Source organism: Danio rerio, chromosome 8 (assembly GCF_049306965.1).
Source record: "Danio rerio strain Tuebingen ecotype United States chromosome 8, GRCz12tu, whole genome shotgun sequence".
Lineage (NCBI taxonomy): Eukaryota > Metazoa > Chordata > Actinopteri > Cypriniformes > Danionidae > Danio > Danio rerio.
Window position 1 is genome coordinate 19595764 of NC_133183.1, and position 25232 is coordinate 19620995.

The window sequence follows — 25232 nt, forward strand, 5'->3', positions numbered from 1 at the left end:
GTATTAGCTCTTAATATTAGTTTTATTTATACAATCAATTATTTCCTCATCCAGATTTTATGAGCAGACACCGCCTCTTTGCCCTCCTCTGAGAAAACACCAGACACAAATGCAGAGCAAACTGCTGACAAGCAGGAAAAAAGTGGAGCAGAAACAAACAAACAAAAAAAAAACTGCCTGTGACAAATCATGATGTACCTACAAAACACCAATCCACATGTATGTACATGTTAAATGTACGTTAAAAAATAAATCAAAAATCAGATTCACAATTCTCTAAAAACATCATACAGACAACCAAAAACTACCTTCATCTGTATGCATCGCAAAGCAAAATTACACATCAAAACACACACACACACACACACACACACACACACACACACACACACACACACTGCAAAAACACAGAGCATGATGCACTAATGATGCATTAATAAAACTAATCACTTCTGTTAATACAGGACACACAGAAATGACAGCATGTGTAAAACTCATGCCGTAGGAGAGGATGACGGTGATTTCATGAAGCTTCCAGAAAGAGTCAGTGGTACTGTGTTCAGGCCACTGACTCAGCAGTTCAGCCCCGTCTGGCCTTCAGAGCAGTAAAAGTGCACATTAACACACGATTACAGTGCAGTTACCAGTGTGGTGTACAGTCCCACTGAGAGACGCCATCCTTTACATCATAAAACCTTAACACACTCATACTGAATCTATTAGCCTTTTTTACGATACTTTAAAGAAGCAGCTCACCTTAAAATAGAAATGTTGTCATTATTTACTCTACCTCGTGTCATCTGTGCACATATTGATATATTTAATTACTGATAGGCCCAGATGGACAACTCCACAGATTGTTGATGCCGTCATTCAGATTACTTAGTGTGTAAATGTGTATAAATGTATATTATAGAGACATATTTGTATTTTACATTCATTTCGGTTATACTATTGTATGATATGCAAAGGTTTAGATGATTTGTGTACAATAAAATTCGTAAAGTTGTAGTCGTGGTTTCTGTATTACATGACAGACCTTCTGTGGCTTTGTTTACCAAAACAACTGGTTTTTATTCCATTGTAAAAATAATTTTAACACTGTCTTTATTGATTTTAGTAGCATTTAACATGTACAATAGAAATCAAAACCAAACATACAAAATAATAATAATAACAATAACAATAATAATAGCAGTAATAATAATAATAATAATTATAATTATAATAATAATAATAATAATAAAAGAGGTAGTAGCAATAATAATAATACTAATAATAATAATAAATAAATAAATAAATAAAATAGAAAACAATAAATATAAAAATTTATATAGAAAAATAAAAAAAATACACAAAAATAATAATAAAAAGTTATACAGAGAAAATATTTGTATCAGCTTCCTTCAGGAAACCTACAAAGGGATTCCAAATTTTTCTAAAGCCAAACAATGAGACAATTCCCTCAACCATTGTATAAAGTTTGGCATTGTAAATCTTTAATAAATAAAAGTTAAGAAGTTATCAGCTCCTATGGTCATACAATAATTCATAAATCAACAGAAATTCTCCACAGAAAAAAAACTGGCTTTGATTATTATTATTATTACTGTATTATTACTATAAACATAGTTTCCTGTAGTCTGTGATTAACTTTCTTTATATTTAGGATATATTTGAATTAAGGGTCCTTGATCTTTGCTCTAATGACATTTGTCACTGAAAACTTGAACAAAGTGACGTTTATTAACATTTATAGCTGTTTAAGACAATACATTGTCTAGGTTGGTCATGTGAATCATTGAACAAATACCAGGTAATAAGCTTCCTGTTATTTGTGGATTTATCAACTTGTCCTTTCAAACTTGTCCTTTCACTAAAAATGTCAATAAAATCCCTTTGCTAAACCGTTCAACATTAAAAGTCATCAGAGCACAGACTAAGATTCCATAATGCAATCTGAAAGTGTAAATGAATAGAAAAAAAAACAGCCATGAATCATGAGCTACAAGCAATTACATTTATTTTTTTTCTATTTTGTGTTCCACAAAAGTAATGTGTTTTTAAAAACAAAGAAAGGTAAATATTTATGATTCCTTTAACAACACAAAGTCCTAAAGAGGATCTACTATGTGAAAATCACTTTTAAAAGGAATTAAAAACAGTTGAGTGGGAACAATGTGTGAATATAACCAGATCTATTTATAAAAATGTATTAATTTTATAATCTTTTATAATCACGCTTGATAAAAACAGTGTGCAGAAACACTTTGATTGACATTCTACCATTGTAATGTCAAGAAAAAAAGCCCCGCCCATTAGTGACGAGCGCTCTGTCATTAGCATAAACAGCCCTGAATGAGAAGCAGCCATCCATCATTTGCGTCTTTACAACATACCTGCTGAAAATAATGTCAGTGACTAAGAGGCATTATAAATGTGGAGTTTGAGGATGCACAAATGAACACTGTAATCTCCATAGACTGCCTCCTTCTGAGACACATTTTTTAGTTTTTTACAGAGATAACGCTAGTCTTGTTTTAAATAAGCAATTAAAGCTCCGTCCTCTTTTGAAAAAAGCACAATCTCATCTGAATTTAAAGTGACAGTCACCAAAATGACACAATTAGGATCAAAGCCTAAAAGGGGCAGTTTCAAAGAGTTTTACAAAATTATTTGTGGCGTATTTTGAGCTCAAACTTCCCATACACACACTAGAGACACCAGAAACTTATTTTATATGTTGTAAAAAGGGGCATAATAGGTGTCCTTTAATTTAATAGAAATAAATGAGGACCCCAAATGCATTTTGCCGGCTGTTAAAAAAAGCACAGGAGAAAAAGAAGAAGTGCTTTACTCCTGGACAGAGTTGAGGGCGCTCATGTTAACTGTGTTTCCTGTATTGAGTGACTGTGGCCAACAGAATGACCTCTTTAAACCAGATCAGCACATGAAACAAGCAGAACTCTGGTGACTTTAACTTACTGTCCTCTCCTGGGCACGGCATACCAGGCTTTTCAGGAATACTTGGAAATACTAGACAGAAGAAAAAAGACAGAGAGAAAAATGAGTGTGGCATTTATTTATTAACTGGCATGAGCTCTGCAAGTATGCTAAATTACAAAGAAACGGACTTTCATCGAATGCTGAATATCCGCACGGAGTACATATGATATTTTGAGTGCTTTGGCTGATTTCCGTTGTGTGGTTTAAATGCTGCATTATGTTGTTTATAAATAGATGTACACAAATATGGAGAAAGTAATTCAACTGCTGGAACAATTTAATAAGGCAGGAATGAACTGATTAATTTGCATCGGTTTGTGTGAATGAGTACCATGCAGGAGGAGTCCAGAGTGCCGGTTTCGGCTGTAGATCCGAAACGCTTCCTCCAGCTCCATCTGGGATGAGATGGTACACGGGTCTCCTAAAAAACAAGACAAGAAGAAGAAAAATGACTAATGTAAACAGGCCATATGATAAAGACATGGATTTTACAAATTGACTTGACTGAATTGGGTTTTAGGATCAACAGAAAAACAGAAAAGCTTATTAATGGTGTATTTTTATTATTATTTTATTTTTTATTTATTATTTAGTTTTTGCTTCTGTTTTTCAATATTTCCACTCTGTTTCTAATATTATACAGTATATATTATTCCTGCAGTATATTATAGTATCATTTTTTATTTATATTTTCTTCCAGTAGATTTAGTAACTTATTACATAAACTTTACATTTTTAATTTTTATTATTTTATTTAAAAGTTCAATATTTTTTTCATTTAATACTATTTAAAAAAAATAATATATATATATATTTACAAAACAAATTATTTATATTTAGACTTAAAAATATACTAAAAATAAAGCACAATGGCATACTGTATTGACATTCATGTCCATAAAATTAATTGATATATCTATTTGGCTTTAATTGTTTCAGTAGTTTTTGTACTTATTTTTAATTTACTTCTATAAATATGATATGATTTTTAAATCCATGTAATATTTATGTTATCATAGATTTATTGGTCTCACTTTACAATAAGTTTACATCAATTAATGTATTTACTAACATAAAAATAATTATGAACAATACTTGTCCAGAATTTATTAATCATAGTTCAACATTTATTAATGCAATATTAAAATCCAAATTCATGCTTGTTAACTTTAGTGTTAATGCACCGTGAGTTAACATGAACAAACAATGAACAACTGCATTTTTATTAACCAACGTTAACTAACATGAACAAATACTGTACTAAATGTACTGCACTGATTGTTTATGGTAGTAAATGCATTAACTAACATTAATAATAAAATAATACAAGCTTATTGTAAAGTGTAACCAATTTATTTTAATGCTAAATTTACGGTGTACAGTGGCTCTGAACTGTCAAAACACCTCTAAAAAAGGCTTTTTCGGACATGACATATTTGTACATGTGTACATCACTGTAACAGATTTTATTCAAGAACATTTGAACTGGTTTTAGTCCTTAGCTCTTTCATTTTCATCTTATTTAAAATCTTATTTCATCTTATTTAAAAGATATTTATCTTGCTTGTTGATTAAATCCCATTTTGTTATTTAACCTATTATTTTTATGCAACTGTCAAGTTGCATGTTAATTTGATATGAAGAAAAGGAAATCATTTATTTTTTGCATGCTGATCTATGTGAAATCGTGAATATAGGTGTATATAATTACCTTGAAATATTGAAATTATAGCTTTTTTGATTTGAGTATACACTACTCAGTTTATCAGAGCAGTTCAATCTTTTATGAAGTTTGCTATATAAAATTATAACATTTTGAAATATTTATAAATATCGGCATATATATATCGGCTATTAGCCCCCAAGTCTGAGGAATTATCGGTTATCAGTATCGGCCAAAAAATCCATATCGGTGCATCCCTAATTTTTATCTATTAAATTTAATGAATTGCATTTATACATTTAAAATTTATGCTAAAAAGTATGTTAATATTTTAACTACATATCTTCTTTGCAAGGAAATCATCAAAAAAAAAAATGTATTTGACTTATGCTTACATTATTATTCCTTCTAGGCCCTTGAGCTTAAAGTCGACATAACCAAAACTGAGCCCATATCTTTTTAAACACATGATCCTGTGAATGATTCACTGGTACATTAACCCAAATAAACAAATCTAAAACTACACACAGGAGCATTCTGAATCAATGTTTTTGCTCACGTCACAAAGGCTGAAGTTCAAGTTTCACACAAACCTTCGTCGTCGATCCATTTGAGTGTTATTGGCGTTTCTTTGCGAACTCCACACATCTCTCTGACCTCCTTACACACCTCTGTGTACGTCAGCGCCAAATCCAGGTCTGAGATCAGCATGTCCCTGCACACAAAACAACCGGATACCTTTATACAGATCTGAGAACTAAAGAATACAAATCTATGAAACTGTAAAATACAACTCTTTGCCTTATCCATAAAGGACGCAAGTAGTTTAAAAAATTAAGCAAAAATAATATATTAAAAAAATATATCAGTAAAAAACACTGTCATAGCTGTTGTAAAACAATACATAGATAATGTGACGGAAACAATAAACAAGTCATGTATTGACTAACACACTAGTCACTTAGAAGCTTTTGTTTAGTAGATTTCAAGTTTTGTTTAACTTTGTAATTATCATCGTCACCTTTAATAAGCATTAACACGGCTCATTTTAAACTGAAAGTGAAAAAAAGCTACATCAAATAACACAAATTAATTGAAAAATTTGTATCGTTTTGATTTTAAGATTTCAACACAATCAAGCACCTTCTATTATCTCTTATTATCAAATTATCTTTTAGCATCAATGGCTAGTATGGGGTGTCAAAATTAATTGATTTTTCGATGCACCGCGATGCAAGAACAATTTGGAATCGGTTCAGTAATAATCAAAACCGGTTATTTTGTACTGATCTCATTAATTACATAGCATTATGTGGCGGTAGCTTACTATGGCGAGAGAGGAGACCGTGAGTAATTAAACGCTCCCACAAATACTTAAAAAGCATGCTGTACACAATTCGCTGCTTGTGAGTTTGATCTACGAGTCTTTCAATGAAAGGGAAGTACATCAGAACTCAGCTAGGAAAAAATAAATGCTGTAAACTCTCTCTCACTCTCTGTGACCCCTTTGACCTGCTGGGGTGTTCGTGAGGTAGCGTTTTATCTCCTCTCTCAGCTGGTACAACAATAACGTTACTTTTGGATCCAGACACAAGCGTGTCTGCAGAGCGAGTTTTCTCCACTCCGTCATCATCTATAATGGGTCAGCTGATTGTCCGCGTCACTGTTTGCTGAACAGCGCAAGAGCTGTGCTGACCGTTAGAGCCAATCGCACCCTTTTTTTTTTTTTTTTTTTTTTTTTGAGCGTGTGATCAATCAGAGGCGTTTAGGAATTCGCTCAACAACGCTCAAAAAGCAACAGGGACAATATTTACATTTGTTTATTTACTATAAATGCTCATGTTGTTCTCTGCATGCACTTTAGTTTTGTTTGATACATTCAAGGAGTTTGCATGTTCTCCCTACATTCGCGTGGGTTTCCTTCAGGTGCTCCGGTTTCCCCTACAGTCCAAAGACATGCGGTACAGGTTAATTGGGTAGGCTAAATTGTCCATAATGTATGACTGTGTGTGTGAATGTGTGTGTGGATGTTTCCCAGGGATGGGCTGCGGCTGGAAGGGCATCCGCTGCGTAAAAACTTGTTGGATAAGTTGATGGTTCACTCCGCTGTGGCGACCCCGGATTAATAAAGGGACTAAGCCGACAAGAAAATGAATGAATGAATGATACATTCAAAAAGAGTGTTTTCTATAAACAGCTAAAATTAAATGTGGGCTACACAGTGGTGCAATGGGTAGCACGATTGCCTTACAGCAAGAAGGTCACTTGTTTAAACCTCGGCTATCGTTTCTGTGTGGAGTTTGCATTTTCTCCCTGTGTTCGTGTGAGTTTCCTACAGGTGCCTTGGTTTACCCCACAGTCCAAAGACTATAGGTGAACTGGGTAAGCTAAATTGTTCATAGTGTATGGGTGTATGGGTGCTTCCCAGAGATGGGTTGCAGCTGAAAGGGCATCCGCTGCAGTAAGCATATGCTGGATAAGTTGGTGGTTCATTCCGCTGTGGCGACCCCAGATTAATAAAGGGACTAAGCCAAAAAGAAAATAAATGAATAAATGAATGAATGAAATTAAAGGTGCAGTTCATATATCTGACTGCTTGAATTAAATGACAAAATTGTATCACAAATAATATATAAAAATAACTATATTTACAAATGATAAATTTTAATACAAGAATTATTGTGGTAATAAGTAAAATAAAAAATTGTGTATGGAAAGCATCGTCAATGCACTGAGATATCGAATTGAACTGAATCGATGGCATGATAATCGTAACCGAACCGAACTGTGAGACCAATGTAGGCTCACACCGCTATTGGCCAAGCTATTATATCTGCCACTTCCTATTAGAAATGCTCCCATCTTTTAAACATTTTAATACAATTCTCAAAACATATCTTTTTGGTGAAGCATTTAAGTCATCATTTTATTGTCGCTTTTATGTATTGTAGTTGAATAAAACTAGACTAAAACTAAAATGATTCAGAAGACTAAAACTAGAATTGAATTTTAGTCAAGACTAAAACTAAATCAAAATTTGCTGTAAAAATGAACACTGGTGACTGCTAATATGACGTAGCAATGTTTTATTATTGTTTCATATTGCTGTAGCGCTTTGAGTGTAAGAAAGGCACATTACAAATAAAATGTATTATTATGATAATTACTTTCATTCATTCATTTTCCTTTCGTCCCTTTATTAAACTGGGGTCGCCACAGCAGAATGAACCGCCAACTTATCCAGCATATGTTTTATGCAGTGGATGCCCTTCTAGCTGCAACCTATCTCTGAGAAACATCCAACACACTCATTCACACTCATACACTGCGGACAATTTAGCTTACCGAATTCACCTGAACCGCATGTCTTTGGACTGTGGGGGAAACCGGAGGCCCCGGAGGAAACTCACGCGAATGCAGGGAGAACATGCAAACTCCACACAGAAACGCCAACTGATCCAGCCGAGGCTCGAACCAGTAACCTTCTTGCTGTGAGGCGACAGCACTACCTACTGTGTCACCATGATTATTATTTATTGACTTAAAGTGCAAAATCGCCCAACAAATCATGCATCTCTTATAAACGGTGTAGCTATAAATGTACTCTGCCTCTTTAAATAGTCCAGCCTCAGCCAAACAAGCCACATCTGTCTGGATACACAAGAGACTTGTTTGGAAGCGTCGGATCCCTGCTCCACTTCCACAGCACATGCAAGACAGAGCCCAGTACAAGCCAAAAACATGAGCTGGTGCTGAGCTCACAATCTCCACAAAAATGCAAACATGCTACTGAGGAATCATTATTACATCATCTCTAACCTCAAAGTGCTTTCTCTGACAAAATATGTACGATATAGCACACATTCTTAATGAAACTACATTTTCGAAGTAACACCGTATATGATAACTTACTTGAATAATATGAGAAACGTTAAAACCAGCGCTGACCTAGTTCTATAGTTAACAGCCTTTGCCTTGTCCTGGATTCATTGCAATAATGTATTAGTGATGTAGCAGATTTTATTTAATGATAGTTTTACACTCTATAGAAGCAGCCAATTCATCTGAAGATGATAAATGAAAGTTATTTATTTCAAGCATACACAAATGCTGTCAATTTTACCAGATTTAGCAATTTTACTAAACAATTTTTTAATCCTCTTTCTTTTTTCCTGATGAAATAAATATATCAAATAGAGCAATGAGTTAATGCTAAAATGTTAATGAGGCAACAAACAGATAATATAATAATTCATCAATTTTCACATCAGTAATTAGTTCTAAAAGTTATATTTCTTTATCTAATAAAAAAAAAATTATTTCATGTTTTGTGATCTTTAATTTATTTATTTTTAATCACCCAAACGTAAAACAAGCATAAAACATGATAATGACCCATAAATATCTTATTAAATGTATTGCAATAAATAATATTATTAATATTGCAGTAAATGCTATATCTTAGGTATTGCTAGGCCCACGCAGAATTCAGCAGATTTCCACAGATTTTTAGCCCATCATTAATTCTGTTTATTTACTTGAGTAAACGTGTGTAAATCTGTTTATTCAGTTTTTAAATTAATTCCAGTAATATTATTGACTTATATTAAAATCTTCATCTGATTTATGTACAATGCAGTTTGTACAGTAACATTTTCTGTCTTTAAGTAGATATATTAGATGAGTGATTTGTTTTGTTTACCAAATAAAGTCAATCTAATTGGATTTGCATTTTAAACATTGAAATAAAGTATAAAAGGTATTACTTTTTATTTCATATATTAAGGTTTTAGTTATGATATACCTAAAATAATTCCGCAGAAATTTTCCGCAGATTTTTACCAAAAGAAATAGCTGATTTTACCAATCAGAAATAGCAAATTGTCCGCAGATTCTGTCTGGCCCGTATTGCATAAGTAATATACTCATTGAATTTTTAAATATTTCGTTAATGTTTAAATGTTACAGTGACGACAATTAATTGTTTTTTTTTTTTTTTTTACAATAAATGACATAAATCATCTTGTATTATAAAAAGCTTTGGTTGAATTCGAATGCTTTTGTGGTCTTTCTTTTACATAAAAATAACGAATAACTAATAATTTAGGCTGAATTTAAACAAACAAATTAAGCTGAACATCACTAAATTTAATTTGTTTGTTTAAATTCAGCCCATATAAATTCTTTACAACCATTTAACTTCAAAAAATGTAGTAAATCCAATGAATATTTTTGAGTGCTGAATAGGAGTATTTTGATGAATAAGCCATTTTATTAACATTTTTTAAAAATTACTGTATATTTTTGACCAAAAATTAAAATTTTCATCATTTATATAAATTATAGTTTATCATTAGATAATATTCACTTATAATTGTTTTTTTTTTCATTCTTTACAACAGTACAGTGGCTGATAAAAATCACACAAACTACAAGCTAAGAAAACATGCTGTCATGAGAGAGGCATGGCTGAACAATGAACAAAGAGGGAAAGCAGATATTGGCATAACAGAGGCTGTGTCCGAATCCGCATACTTCCATACTATATAGTACGCTAAAATCAGTATGTGAGCCGAGTAGTATGTCCGAATTCATAGAATTCGAAAATTACTATGTGAAAAGTACCCGGATGACTTCCGGCGAGATTCTGGAGTGCGCATCCCATGCACGCTGCGCTATCCCACAATGCCCCGCGACAGAATTCATGAATGGAAGTGAAGCAACGCAACTGACGCAGGTAGGTCACGTGACCATGACAAAATGGTGGATGTAGTACATCCGAATTCCATTCATACTTTTCACATTCATACTGTATAGAACCTACTTTCCTAACGACCAAGTAGTATGTTTACATTCAAATGCAGTACCTACAGAGTAGTAGGCGGTTTCGGATGCAGCCAGAGGCTCAAAAGTAGGTCAATCAAATGCATGACTGACACCTGTGTTTTGCAGTGATTGGGAGGAAGACTGTGGCTGGCTCTCAATTCAAAGAACGCAGAGAACGGAACGGCATTCTCACTGAGATCACTAAGTTACCTCAGAAGAACAAAATCAGATGAATTTTGGAACAGAAGTTTGGTGGTTAATGATGACGTTTCACGAGAACACAAGGACACAACTTAAGAACGCATACTGAGAAACAGCTGGTGTTTTAACCCCTAAACAGAAGAGCCATAATCAAGAGTGATGTGCTGAGAGTGCTCTTAAAAATGATAAATAAAAACATTATTGAGCTTACATTATCACCAACCCTGCCTTCTTCCTCACTCTCACAAGAAATTCAGCACTCATTCATTCATTCATTTTCTTTCCTTTATCAGGGGTCGCCACAGCGGAATGAACCGCCAGCTATTCCAGCGTATGTTTTATGCCCTTCCCAGTAGTGGAAAACCCATACACTTATTCACACAAACTCATACTGTGGCGGACTGTGGGGAAACCGGAGCACCAGGAGAAAACCCACATGAATACAGGGAGAACATGCAAACTCCACACAGAAATGCCAAATGGCCCAGCCGGGACTTGAACCAGTGACTTTTTTGCTGTGAGGCGACAGTACTAACCACTGAGCCACCATGCCGCCCTTCATCACACATGCATTTACAAAATAAAAAGACTAACACACAAAGACAAATGCAAATACAGAAACATGCTGCAAAAAGCACACACCACAATGGAAATCTGTCGGGAGACCCCAAAAAAGTGACAAACCTGGGTGCTTCCTGTTTAGAGTTTATTGCTGGTATTGTTATACGGAACAGTAATAGGCAAAAAATATACAAACAACGAGTAGAATCAGAAAATAAAATATACAACAACAACAGCAACAACAAAATCTCTGATCTAAAAAGGAAGCACCCGGTACGATCATATTTTGGGGTCCCCAACAGATTTCCATTGCAGTTCTGATTTGCAAGTGTTGTGAAATCATGCACAAATGTTAACGAATTGATGAAGTAGGGCTGGGTGATATTGCTAAAATAATTATCACGATATCATGTTCACATTTCATTCGATAACAATAATTATTTATTATTTATTACAACACATTTAGGATTTTTTGGATTTTTTTTTTTATTTAACCACTTTATTTTCATTTACCAACTATGTGTATTTCTTTGTTTCATTCTTTGCACGATCTGTATTTTGTACTGTCTGTATTTTGCACTGTTGTTGTATTTACACTGTCATTGTATTTGCACTGTCTGTATTTTGTGCTGTCTGGAGCCAGCACCTAAGCTTTTCACTCATCATAGCACACGTGCTGCTGATGATGTGACAATAAAAGGGATTTGATTTGAGGCAAATAAATTTAATACTCAAAATCAAAAATATTTAAACAAAATATCTCATCTCTTCATAATAAAAAAAACTTAAGTGTTAAAGAGACTCTTTAACTTGCTAAATTAAATGTTACAAAGTGTGTGCAATGGTAAAGTGCGAATGCTGAACAATCAAAGCAAACTTTAAGGTGTAAATAATAAATATTGACATTGTAAACCTCAAACTCTGTGAACAACACAAATTACGACAATCAAATCTCAGCTTTTAAGTGGAACAACCAACCATCATTATTCAAATACATACTGTATCATTACAAATTGCGAAGTTGAATGACTATATTACCCCCTATGCTAAAAAATCTTTCAGATGGAGAGCTAGGATGCACAAGAAAAGAAACCAAAAAGCCACTCTGGCAACATCCTTACATGCTTTTTTATTTACAGTCTCCTCACTGCTGCTATACAGCACTCATTTTTGCATGTGTTGTTATTCTGACCTGAAGTGACAAGAGTGTGGATTCCTTAACTATTTATAATTAACTTGCACTCACGCTCCACTGGCTTCTCTCATAACTAGTTTTTTAGCGACCATCCAGCATTTTCTCAGAGGAAGAAAAAATGTAAAAACCATTGCTGCAGCTTCGATAAAGGGTTATGAAGAAACTAAAAAGCACTGCAGTGTTTGAGTGTGTTGTGTTTGTCTGAGGTAATTACTATAGTCTGCTGTTATTACTGAACTGTATATTCTGTACAATGTGTAAAGCAAATTAGATAGTTCTACTTGCATGAATCGCGGTAAGCGCACAGCATTCGGAAAAAGTTCAGATATTTTTCAATTAGGTGTACCTAAAAATTACGCACAGTTTTACAACACGTGCGCACTGCTTCCATGTGCGCATCGGGCAAGTTGTGTACCTCCATTGGAAATGACAAACTTACACCTTAAGCCTATTGGCATTGCTTCCAAGGTCTCAGCAGCCACATTTTGATAAAATTATTAGAGGTGTAAACCTAAACTGGTCTCACGGTTCGGTTCGGTTACGATTATCATGCCTTCGATTCGGTTCAATTCGATATCTCGGTGCATCACGGTGCATTGACGATGCTTTCCATATACAACGTTATATTTTAGGGGGGAGGCTATAACAAGCTGTCTGTATGAACACAGACACACAGCACCACACTGTCTCTCATTCAAACACATAAACAAACATAGACAGCACCTAACAAACACACACACACTCAAACTTAAGCCCTCGCAACAGGGAGAGATTGTGCTGAGCGAAGCAGAAAAACGAAAAAAAACTTAAAAAAAGAAGCACTTTAACCAGCTTTGTCTTTTTGTAGGAAAAACACTTCAGATCTTTTTAGGGTTAGAGGTTTTTGAGTTATTGCCGTCTAACTCTATCAAGCCTCTTCAACTGCTCCAGAATGCAGCAGCACGAGTGGTCTTCAATGAACCTAAACGAGCACATGTCACTCCGCTGCTAGTCCGTTTGCACTGGCTGCCAGTTGCTGCTCGCATCAAATTCAAAGCTCTGATGTTTGCCTACAAAGTGACTTCTGGCCTTGCTCCTTCTTATCTGCTCTCACTTCTGCAGATCGATGTGCCCTCCAGAAACTTGCGTTCTGTGAATGAACGTCGCCTCGTGGTTCCATCCCAAAGAGGGAAGAAATCACTTTCGCGAACGCTTACGCTCAATCTGCCCAGTTGGTGGAATGAACTCCCTAACTGCATCAGAACAACAGAGTCACTCGCTACTTTCAAGAAACGACTAAAAACTCAACTATTTAGTCTCCACTTCACTTCCTAATCTGCAATTGCCTCTCTGAATATCACACTAACTGTACCCAAAAAATAAAAAAATAAAAAAAATAAAAAAAAAATAAAAAAATACTAATACTAATTATACTTCCCTTCTTAGACTTTACAGACCTGAAACTTGCCTATAGCACTTATTCATTGTTGCTCTTAGTTGTGTAAGTTGCTTCCTTGTCCTCATTTGTAAGTCACTTTGGATAAAAGCGTCTGCTAAATGACTAAATGTAAATGTGTAACTGAATGGGTGTCAGGAATATCGAAAACAAAACCAACTGAACCGCGCTCATTTCTGGCGCCTCCCTGGATATACAGCGCCCTTAGCATTTGACTATGGTGCCTATGCCACGGGCGGGTACATAATAACCGGTTATGATTATTACTGAACCGATACCGAATTGTCCGCGTCTGCATCGCACTGCACCGAAGAAATAATTAATTTTGAGACCCTTAAAAATGATAGTGCTTCATACTAAAACTACACACCGAATCTTTTTTTTTTTTTAAATCGATATTGACAATGGCGTTTGGTAAATAAATATTGATAGTAGCGCCCAAACCTATGATGAAGATGTTTTATCAATTTGCTAGGGTTTTATCCATTCACAAACATTTTCGTGTCTTGTAATGTGTTTCAGCTCTCTCGGCTGTCAGTCAACTGGCTAAAAATATAATTTAGAAATATTTTGAAAACATTTTTCACCATTTCTGCGCTACAAATCCGCCAACAGACCTCCCGTGGTTCCTTTGTGTGTGGAAAAATGCGACGTATGACAAGTCAGATGTATTATGTGTGTGTTTTGTGCTGAGATGAGCTCAAGAGCAGCTTGGCCCTCAGCAGGGGAAACTTGATCACGAGTCCATCATCTGCCACCCTGCCCTTCTGGCTCCATCCATCCGTTCGTCCCCCAGCATCCCCAGCCCATGTCTGAGCGGCTGGCACTGAAGCTGAGAGCGAACGGACAGATCTCTCTAAAGCCTGATCGCCCGATAAACGCTAGCAGTCTCTCGAGCAGCTGCCGTTTGGAGCGGCGCTGAAATTCAATTCCAGAGCGAGCCATGTGAAACACTTCTGATTAACTTTAATAAGTGCTAACCATCCCGGAGGATGCCAACAGTTAAATAAAGTAATTTCGGAGGTGTTAATTTCTCACTCTGTCTTAAAATGGAGAGTGGCGCTTCTGAAATAGACAAGAGAGCCAGTCAGACAGAAAAAACATACTGTAAGTGTGGCAATAATGTTATTAGCACTGAATAAATAAAGCACAGAGGTGATAAATAAGAAGCTTCTGGTTCAGTCTGAACTGTAGATTTGTGAACATTTCACTCAGTCACAGATTAACAATCACAACATTAGATAGAGGCGTGACCCTGCAGAGCTCACAACTTTAAAAATAAGCTCCAAAAAGGAAAACACTGGGTTTTTTAAAAATGAGAAATAAGGGAATTCCTTTTTTTTTTAGAAAGCCACAGCTTATCAGTCAGCCAGACAAAAACTCTTTTCATGATTCATAAGCAGATAATGTGAGTTAGCGCTTGACAAAGTGAGTTAAGTGAAAATGGTCTGATATTAAGTGAATATACAAGTAATCCTTGCTGGACACTAACAAAATGTATACTGCTGTTATTGTGTACTGGATAGGGGTGTAACAGATCACGATTGTTCAGTGATTCGTACAACTCACAACTCACGTTTTTTTTATTTATTTTTTATTTTATTTACTAATCCTAAATTTGTAACGATCGAAGAGAGATCACCTCTCGTATCATTCAAATCACATGTATGAAAGCATTTAGGCTTTCCTGTAAAATATAACGATGACGGAAGTAGTCGTTATAGGTTATTCGGGATGTGGTGGGTTTCTTAGGTTAACTACTTGTCACCACTTGTGTAAGCTGCATGATTAATTATTAAAAAGATCGGGATCTCAACAACCATGTAACATAAATTCTAAATGATGATGATTTTTATATATATTTATTAGTCTTTTGAATCGCTGCATTCAAATCTGTATTTGAAAACTCAAAAATCAAGAAAGAGATGGAGTCTTTAGTCTTTTGAGTTAGTTATGAAGTTACAAACTGTCAAACAACACAGAAGTACTGGGATAACAGTTTATAGTTTAGATAAAACCACTGATGTTTATGGTGAAGATTAAAAAAAGATCACCGCCATGTGCTCGAAAATGAAAGTTGTAGACAGCAATTACATTATTTAACCAATAGGTGGCCATCAAAAGAAGCCATCAAAAATATGCCACTGAATAATTCTTCAAAAATGACACATCTAGCAATGAAACAAAGTTTTATGAGTGAATAACTGAATCATTTATTGAAAATGAGACTAAAACTAATGTTAGATTTATACATTTAGCTTTATCAGCAACAGTAGTAGTAGTCTCCTCTTGTCTCCTCTTTTTGGCTGATCCGAACAGTGGTCTGATCTGGACTGAAAAATCCTAATGTGATCTGACCTGTGAGATTTGTGATCCATTACACTAGTATTGGAAATAAATTACATAAACGATGGTCAAAAAGTTGGTTGCTGGTAGTGACCAAAACAATGTAACCATTTTGAAATTTATGTCAATATACACAACAATAAATGTAATATATATTTATAATTATAACAATATTCATTCTTTCACTTTCGGCTTAGTCCCTTTATTAATCTTGGGTTGCCACAGCAAAATGAATCAACTTATCCAGCACATGTTCTATGCAACGGATGGCCTTCCAGCCACAACTCATCACTGGGAAACATCCATACACCCTCATTTACACACACTCATATACAGTGACGGTTCTAGTTTAAATGGCACCTACATACCCCCTCCCCATCCCCCAAGAAATAAAGACGTGGTTGACTTTATATATATATTTAAAATATTTAAATATATATTTTAAATAAATACATTGAAATATATTTATTTATTTTTAATAAATATAACAATTTGTTTATTATTATTATTCATTAATAATTATGGCAGTTCTATAGAATACGAAAAATATTTGTTTTATAGAATTATCTATTGTCTTAGACCCAACTCATGGCTGAGAATTAATGTTGTGAAGTCTTATTTACCTCCCTGACTGATTTTTTCTCCTTTCTGCTTCACAGCCATGCTAAGTCAAAGTAACATCATCATCATCATAGGGTATAAACTTTAGATTTGTCGACTGTACAGTAAACAACCGGGATCAGGTGCAGCGCTTGTAAGAAGCGCGCAATTTTAGCATTCCCAATTCACTTGTACCACGTCTTTGGACTGTGGGGGAAACCGGACCACCAGGAGGAAAGCCACGCAAACAGGGGGAGAACATGCAAACTCCACACAAAAATGCCAACTGACCCAGCCGAGGCGCATACCAGCAACCTTCTTTCTGTGAGACCAACGCGCTACCCACAGCGCCACCGCGTCACCCCTATATAACAATATAAAGAATAATATTTTATTTTAAATAAATGTCAGAAATCCTACAAGGAAAATGTATCTTTGCAACTTAAGGGTAAAGTTCACCCAAAGCTAAAAATTCTGTTATCATTTACTGTTTCTGCAGAATAGAAGATATTCTAAAGCAGTGGTTCTCAAATTTTTTTCATCAAGTACCACCTCAGAAAAAAATTGTCTCTCCAAGTACCACCAAAATGAGCAGTATTGAAATACAGTAGTGTAGTAGGCCCAGTAAAGCAGCTAAAACTGTGCACAGTTAAAAAAATGTGGCAAATTACCTAAGAAATATAGGCTATATGTCATATATGGCATACTATATACATCATTTTTGAAAATAAATAAATTTTGAAATATATGTAGCATGTACATGCCATATTTCATTCCTTCACGTACCACTAGAAGGAAGCCCGCGTACCACTAGTGGTACACGTACCACAGTTTGAGAACCACTGTTCTAAAGAAAGCTGGAAACCTGTAACCATTGACTTTGATAGTATTAATTTTTCCTACAATTGAAATCAATGATTACCATTTTCCATCAAAAAAAAAAAAAGAAACTCATAACTGTTTAGAGACAATTGAGGGCATATCAATAGGAAGTTCATTTTTAATTGTAGGTGATCTATCCATTTTAATGTAAAGCTGAATGCAATGCATGTTAAGAACATGAAATTGATTCAAAGATGTGGCAAGACCAGACATTTTACTATGCAACGGAAAAAAGAAAGAAATGCAGTTGACAGATTAAAAAACAACATTATTTGATTTTTTCCCTAAAAGAGAAAATGGTCAAAAATCGAAGTCTATATTGTGTAAAAAAATATCCACAACAGATATTTAACAGTACTGTGCTTTGTTTTTTGTCACTGCAATGGTGTAAAATTTAAGTGAGGACTTAAAAAACAATTAATTTAATGAACAGAAGCGATTTTTAAAAACAGAGAGTAGAATAAGTTATTATTTAAGTTATATGTTTTCAAGTTATTATTATTATTATTCTTATTATTACTATTTTATACCTAAACAACAGTTTCAGATTTGTTGAATTCCGAAACTCTTTTAGAACTGCACCTTTGCTTTCTTGGTCTCAGAGACACTGCAGTTCACATGTGGCCTGACTTTCTGTCATATAAACTGCCCTAAAAGCTCTGAATGAGCTTCACAGTTTTGGTGCACAGCTGCAGCTCATACACACAGGCTGAATCATCAAGAACACACCCAGCTCGTTTCTTCTTTTTTTTTGCCAGATTTAATTATAAAACAGACCTTAAACTATTAAACAAGACACAAGAGATGAGCTGTTTTACAAAGATGAGTATCATCAGGTCCAGCACTGTATGGTAATTCAAATAAGCGCTGGGCAGATTTGCATTACGAGGAAAGGGCTTATAATGCTACTGTATGTGTTAGGATGTGAGCTCTAATGTTAGAACTGAGATTTCCTAGACTTCTAGGAAATTTAGGGCCTATTTACACCAAATGCTTTGTGAGTTTAGCCTATCTTTCTGTGATGCATTCAGACTTCATAGCAAAAAATTTTTTTATTTTTCAAACAAACACAATATATGTCATAATATAACAGGTTCACTGCTGGATTCACCTTCTGATTGTGATTTATATAGTGAGCATTATCTAGTGCTGTCTGTGTAGTTGCTATAGTAAAGTAAATCCCTCTGAACCTCCCGAGTCCTGGACTAAAGTCCAGCAGTGGAAATGGAAATGAGAAACACTTGCCAAGTAAAATTCCCTGTTGGCAGGGCAGGCTGCTGATGGTCGAGCATAACACTTTTAAATGTGTTTACGCACCTTTTCTGTTTGTTGTTCATTGTTCAAAGTAAATGATTCAGTGCCATGGGAACAGTTTGCACCGAAGGCTTGTTTATGGTTCCTTCTTGTAAAAGAGCCATTATACCATTTTAATTTAAGGACATCCATTACGCATAATAATAAAAAATAGACTGCGCAAAAAAATAAAGGAAACACTTGGAGTTACATTGTGTTGTTTAAGTGTTTCCTTTCTTTTTTTTAGCAGTGTTTATATTTCTATACTTGTCTTAGTAATCTGTTGCAAATTACAGTATGTAGGTTACAAAGAAATGCAATGTAAAGTGTTTATCATAATGTTGAAAAGAGAAGTATAAAATTGCTTATTTAACTTATGTAAACTGTATACCGAAAATAGATTTTTTTTTGTCCCATACAGGTGAAATCATAGTCAAAAACAATCAAAGTACAGGCAACAACATGGTGAAAACAATCTCATGAACTCATGAAAAAAATAAACCTATAAAGGTTTGTGTACACCAGACCAATGGCTAACAGGCGACAACATAGTCAAAACAATCAACGTTCTCATCAACTCACAAAATCAACTAAAACCCTGCAATGTGCATTCCAGGCCAATAGTTGCCGTTGTCCCTTTGTAAAGTGAAGTACTTTACATATCTGCGAACATGCTCAATCCTTTACCACCAACCTGATTTCACTAATGCCTAGTTCAGACTGCGTGATTTTAGCCCCGATTTTGGCTCGCCGACAGGTTTTGAGAAATCGCCGACAAATGCCTGAAATCACAGGCAAATCGCTGCTCGTGCACGTGAGTGACAATCACACAGTATGAATGATCAAAGACGCGATCTGAGAGAATCGCAGATGAGTCGCCGATGCCTGTGAGATATTTGGCGTGCTAAATATCTGGAGCTGTCGGCGATTCAAATCATGCCGTGTGAATTGAGTTTTGACTGAAAATAACATCAGCCATCGCCTACAGCCAATGAGAGAGCAGCTTTTACTTGTGTGTGCGTGTGTGTATACCTGCTGCAGGCCAGCGGGAGGCTGGGGGAGAAGTTAAAAGCGCTCTTTTTCGGTTTATTTGGACCCACGAAATGGAGGAAAAACTAGTGGAGGTTTGACAGGACTCAGGAGCAACCGTGTCTGTTTGACGTTTCATACAGAAAGAAATTAGTTTATTATCAACGTTGAGGAGAAATGGCTAATTCCCTTTAAACCCAGGTGAGCAAACATGTACATGTTCTACCCCATTTAAGGCTTCTTTCTCATTATGTAGTTAATAACAAAAGATATACTACATGTTTTTGGCTGTGAGACGTAGTTTGGACGAAGTTGTCGGCGATTCTCCCTATAGTAAAGTCATGCAATGTGAATGTCCATGTCGCCGAACCATCTTGCAGTGTAAACAAAGCAGCGACGAAACGCTGGCCCAGATAGTCATGCAGTGTGAAAACATCTGTGATACGACTAGTTTAAAAAATCATGCAGTCTGAACTCGGCATAAAGGGCATGTTCCTGGATAAACATCTATGTTGATCCTGGAACAACATTCCAATTAGCCAATCAGAATTAAGGGATATATTTACAGTTTATGTTAAGTTTAGGCTTACATTTTATGCACTTCTACATGATTGTTATCCAACTATTACCCCCTTCTGATTTTAGGAATAATCTACAGTTATAGTTGGGTTTAGGGGTAGGAAATAGGTATAGGGAAAAAAATTATGTTCCAGGATCAACATGTTAATCCAGGATTGCACTGTACTTGGCAATGCGTACAATCATGAAAAGAATATGCTAACCATCAAGGACTTAATGACAAGAAATATGAAGATATGATGCCAACCATCAAGGACAACACATACAAATAGATGATTCCAATCATGGAGGACAACACCGACACTTAATACTAGAGTTGGGTCGATACACGATGCCCTCGTCCATTGCTGATGGCCGATAGAAATCACGATGCTGAGCCGGCATCGTAATCCTCCACCTCGCCCCTGTCGCAGCAGCAACCCGCTCGGGAAAAATACACACTTAGGCCCCATTTACACTAATATGTCTCAGTTTTAAAATGACCTTTTAGAATGAGAACAATCCACATCCACACTGTTGTTTCATCAAGCATTTCTGAAAAGCCCTCCTTCCACACTATACAGCTGAAAATGCACATTCCGTGACCATACAGACATAGATACAGTCATGCGCTCATCTGAGCTTCAGGCAGTCAGCAGGTGCTTTGAGCACAAAACCCCAGAGAGCAGTGCACGTTGGACAGTTCATCAAGGATGTACCGCTGGATCGCGTCTCACTAAAGTTGTTAAACGTGATATTTAATTAATCTTGTCTCTATTTAACGTCTCTTCAGTCTTTTTAATCTATCAGGTAACTTGTCATCCATATCATCCATTGTGATGTTTCACATTAGACATTGTACGATGCCAAATTGGTCGAAATCGCCCAACCCTATTTAAGACATAAATACCCTTTATTAAACATGTACACATAGTAGGGTTGTAACGGTATGAATTTTTCACGGTATGATAATCGTCTAAAACAATACCACGGTTTGACGGTTTTGCGGTATACGGTATGTTACAAATGTTACAAAATAAAAGAACAGTGAAGCAAATTTGACTTTTTCCAAATAATATATTTTTAGTTACTATAAACAACACCACTTACAATGAACAAATAAAAATAAGAAAATAATAAATAATGTGTCAAAGTCCAAATAAAGTCCAAATAAACATGGTGCAAATCCTCAGTAAAAAATAGATATAAATATTTACTATACTATAAATAGTTACATAACGAAACTAGATTCAATATGGAACATCTTTAGGTTTTATGTGCCAGCATGGATATGGTTGTCTGTGGATATGGATTTGGATATGGTTGTCTGCAATGCAGACAAACAGCTGCATCTTCATTTGCGTCTTTTGAAAACAGCAAGAGCAGCAGTTCGTCTTTGCTGTGTCACTGTTTTGTCATGTTTCTGTGCTGCTGTGCATGCAAAAGTACTTAGTATGAAAATTATTTCATGCAAAACTTTTTTTTTTTTGCGTTTTATTTAGCATAAATGTATGCCTTTCTCTCATTCCGTGTTGTTCAAAAAGCTTGGTCCACAAACAAAAGCGACACCTATGCTTATTGGTTGTGATATAGCGAGTTTGAACCAATCTGGGCATGGAGGAGGGATAATGCATCAATGTATCATGTCTGATTTGTCCGGAGACACAGTGACGAGCGTTTCTTTGTCAAATCAGCGTTGTCAAATGTGATGACGTAACCGCACTGATTCCGGAGCCTCTGAAAGTCCGCGAATGTCAGCACTGGAACGCTGAGATTCTCTTCTTTATGCCAATCTTTGAATTGTATGAATCGGATCGGCGGATCAAAAGTTATTAAACATTTAAGAGCAATACTTATTTTTAGCCGCGGGCGGCTGTCTCGGTCTTTAAGGGTTAAAACCGTTGATATGCAATTGTTCATGGTATGATAATCGTGCACGTTCAAATCGTGGTAAACCGTCATACCGGTATATTGTTACAACCCTAACACATAGACATCACCTATATGCAATAAAATTGCAGGTTAACTATGTCTATATATAACAACTTATATTTGATTGTAACTTTAACTTAATTTGATTGTAATGCAATAATATGCACTTTTTGTAAAGCTGCTTTGAAACAATAATTATTATATACAGCACTATACAAATAATCTTGAATTGAATTGAATTGAATCTTCAACAGATTCAGGAACAAACACTCGAAATGGCATTAAGCACGAACTCACACCTACTGAATAGGTAACACCAGGGCTGCACTTTATATTCATCAATATTATTATGCATAATATCATCAATAGTCACATCCCATTGTGTTTGATGTTAAACAGAAATTATAGTTGACCAGGCAGGCACCACAGGTTGTGTATTAAGTTCAAAGTTTAACCATGAAAGAGTGAAAGTTTATAAACTGCACATGTTTTTAAGGCCTGCTACTATAGAAACATTTGAGTTTAAAGGATTCAGGCTCAAGAGGTAAAGATGTCGCTTTAACAAAAAAGCTTTTAAAAAAGCTTTTTTTTAATAATAAAGTGCAAACTACAGTGTTATTTTCCATTTCAATAACTGATTTCTGTACCTGAACTCTGTTAGACTCTCCAGAAAAACAAAAAAAGCCCTGTTTATTTCATTTGTGTGTATCTCGGTTGATTTTATTTAACTATGCTTGTAGTTTGTTCATTATATTTCATGCAAATGCATAACCCAAAAAATTACTCTTAGCATTCTAAAATAATCAATTATTTTAAAATAGAGTTATTTAAGTGAAAATGCTTTTTATGTCACAAATAGTTTGCAGAAAAAATAAAACATCTTGTCACAGCATCTACATATGCTGCTCTCTGGTGAATCGAAGTGCTTCTTTTATTCTCATTTGTAAGTCGCTTTGGATAAAAGCATCTGCTAAATGAATAAATGTAAAAGTAAAATGTAAATTCCAGATTGTTTTTCATCGTGCAGCTTTACTATGCACTTGATATTACCTCTTTACAAACTCTCATATTTTAGCTTACACCAAAAGATAATTGTAAATGTAATTGTTTAAAATGCTGTAAATTGTAATGCTGTAAGCTTGCTGAACTAGCAGCCACATCAACCACAAACCAAACATATACTGCATATGAAAAACCCAACCTCAAATGAAATCTGACAACCAGAAAGCTTTTCAGATTTCCTAAATGTAGACCTCTCCCTTGTCAATAATTTGTTTGTCAATAAGTTTCAATTTCAGCTTTTATGAGGGAATATGAAGATTATGCATGGTAAAAAAAAAAAGTGCTGTAAGCTGCTGTAAGTGTGACGCACAACTTCAGCCTGTTCAAAATGTATAATGACACTTCAGGTGACTCAAAGGGTCAACAATGTTGAGTATCCACTATCCAGCAATCCGCCCTCTGAGACGGGCTATTTAAAACAGTGTAATCTCACTCTTGATTGCTCAACAATGAAGTATCTTGGACTAAAACCTAGAGGTCTGTGCTCAAATAAATAGTGCCTGGAATCTGTGAAAAAAAAACAGCCATTATTGAGGCTTATAACTTGTTGCTAGGCAACTACCTGGCTCAGGTTGTCAGCCAGTCACTACAATTCCTGTCCCGTCTGGTGTTAACTTCTTTCAAAATATTTTTAGAGGTGGGAAATTTCAAAATACTCAAGAAAGACTGACCCAAATTCGGAAAGCTTTTTTACATATTCATGTAAGAGGGAATTCATACTTCCACAGGAACTAATTATTCACTCTTTACTTCCTATACCAGGCTCATGCTATGCCATCCGGTAAGTGTACTCTTAATTTAATAGCATATGTCCTCTCAGTAAACAAGCACATAAAGTTATACACATTTATTCACTTTAAAATGTTGTTGCAGAACATTATCACATGCTTTTATCTGTGGCATTTAGGCAATAAGGTGGCATTTTTCAGAGAAAATGGAACACATTTGATGTATTTTGACTATTCACACAACAACAGTGTTTTGAGGGATTGAAAACAAAAGCTTGAAGTGAAGAACTTTATAATAGCTTTACAACCGATAGCTTTTTTTTTTCTTATACTTCTTTCTTTAATTCCTGGTGGTGTAGAGCAGTTTGAATTAGTACATATGAAATGTGCTATATAAATAAACTTGCCTTGGCTTACATATCTTAAACTGTAAATTACAAAAAAAGCAGTTATTTTTTTGTGAAAATTCTGTGCATGTGTATTAGTGTTCAGACTATAGTAATGCAAGTGTGCTTGACAATCAAAACAATAATGACAAGTAGGGCTACACAATAAAACAATAACTGTATTTATCACTGTATTGAGCAATTCCATGCAAATGTCAGCCTTGCCATGAACAAAATTAGGTTTCCGCCAAAATAGCAAAACCATTTCTGCGCTTTTTACAAGCAAGTAATTTAAAGTGCTTTAAAAATACTCACAAAAATGTCTGTTAAAGGGCACCTAGGTTACCCCTTTTTTCAGATTTAATATACGTCTTTTGCGTCTCTAGAATGTGTATATAAAGTTTCAGATCAAAATACCCATCAGATTTTTCATTATACCTTTTACAAGATGCTGTTTTATACTGATTTCCAGCAGGGGGTGGTTTTGTCGTACTGCGCCTTTAAGACGAGTCTTTCCCGCCCACTGTTT

At 35.2% G+C, this 25232-nt stretch overlaps 1 protein-coding gene across 1 annotated transcript in view; it reads right to left on the reverse strand.

Moving 5' to 3' along the window:
- Positions 1–25232, reverse strand: part of prkcz (protein kinase C, zeta) — a 223514-nt gene that overhangs the window by 187306 nt on the left and 10976 nt on the right. Inside the window, 3 exon segments of the mRNA NM_001030091.1 lie at positions 2986–3036; positions 3338–3427; positions 5263–5384. Of these exon segments, the coding sequence (NP_001025262.1) occupies positions 2986–3036; positions 3338–3427; positions 5263–5384 (263 nt within the window).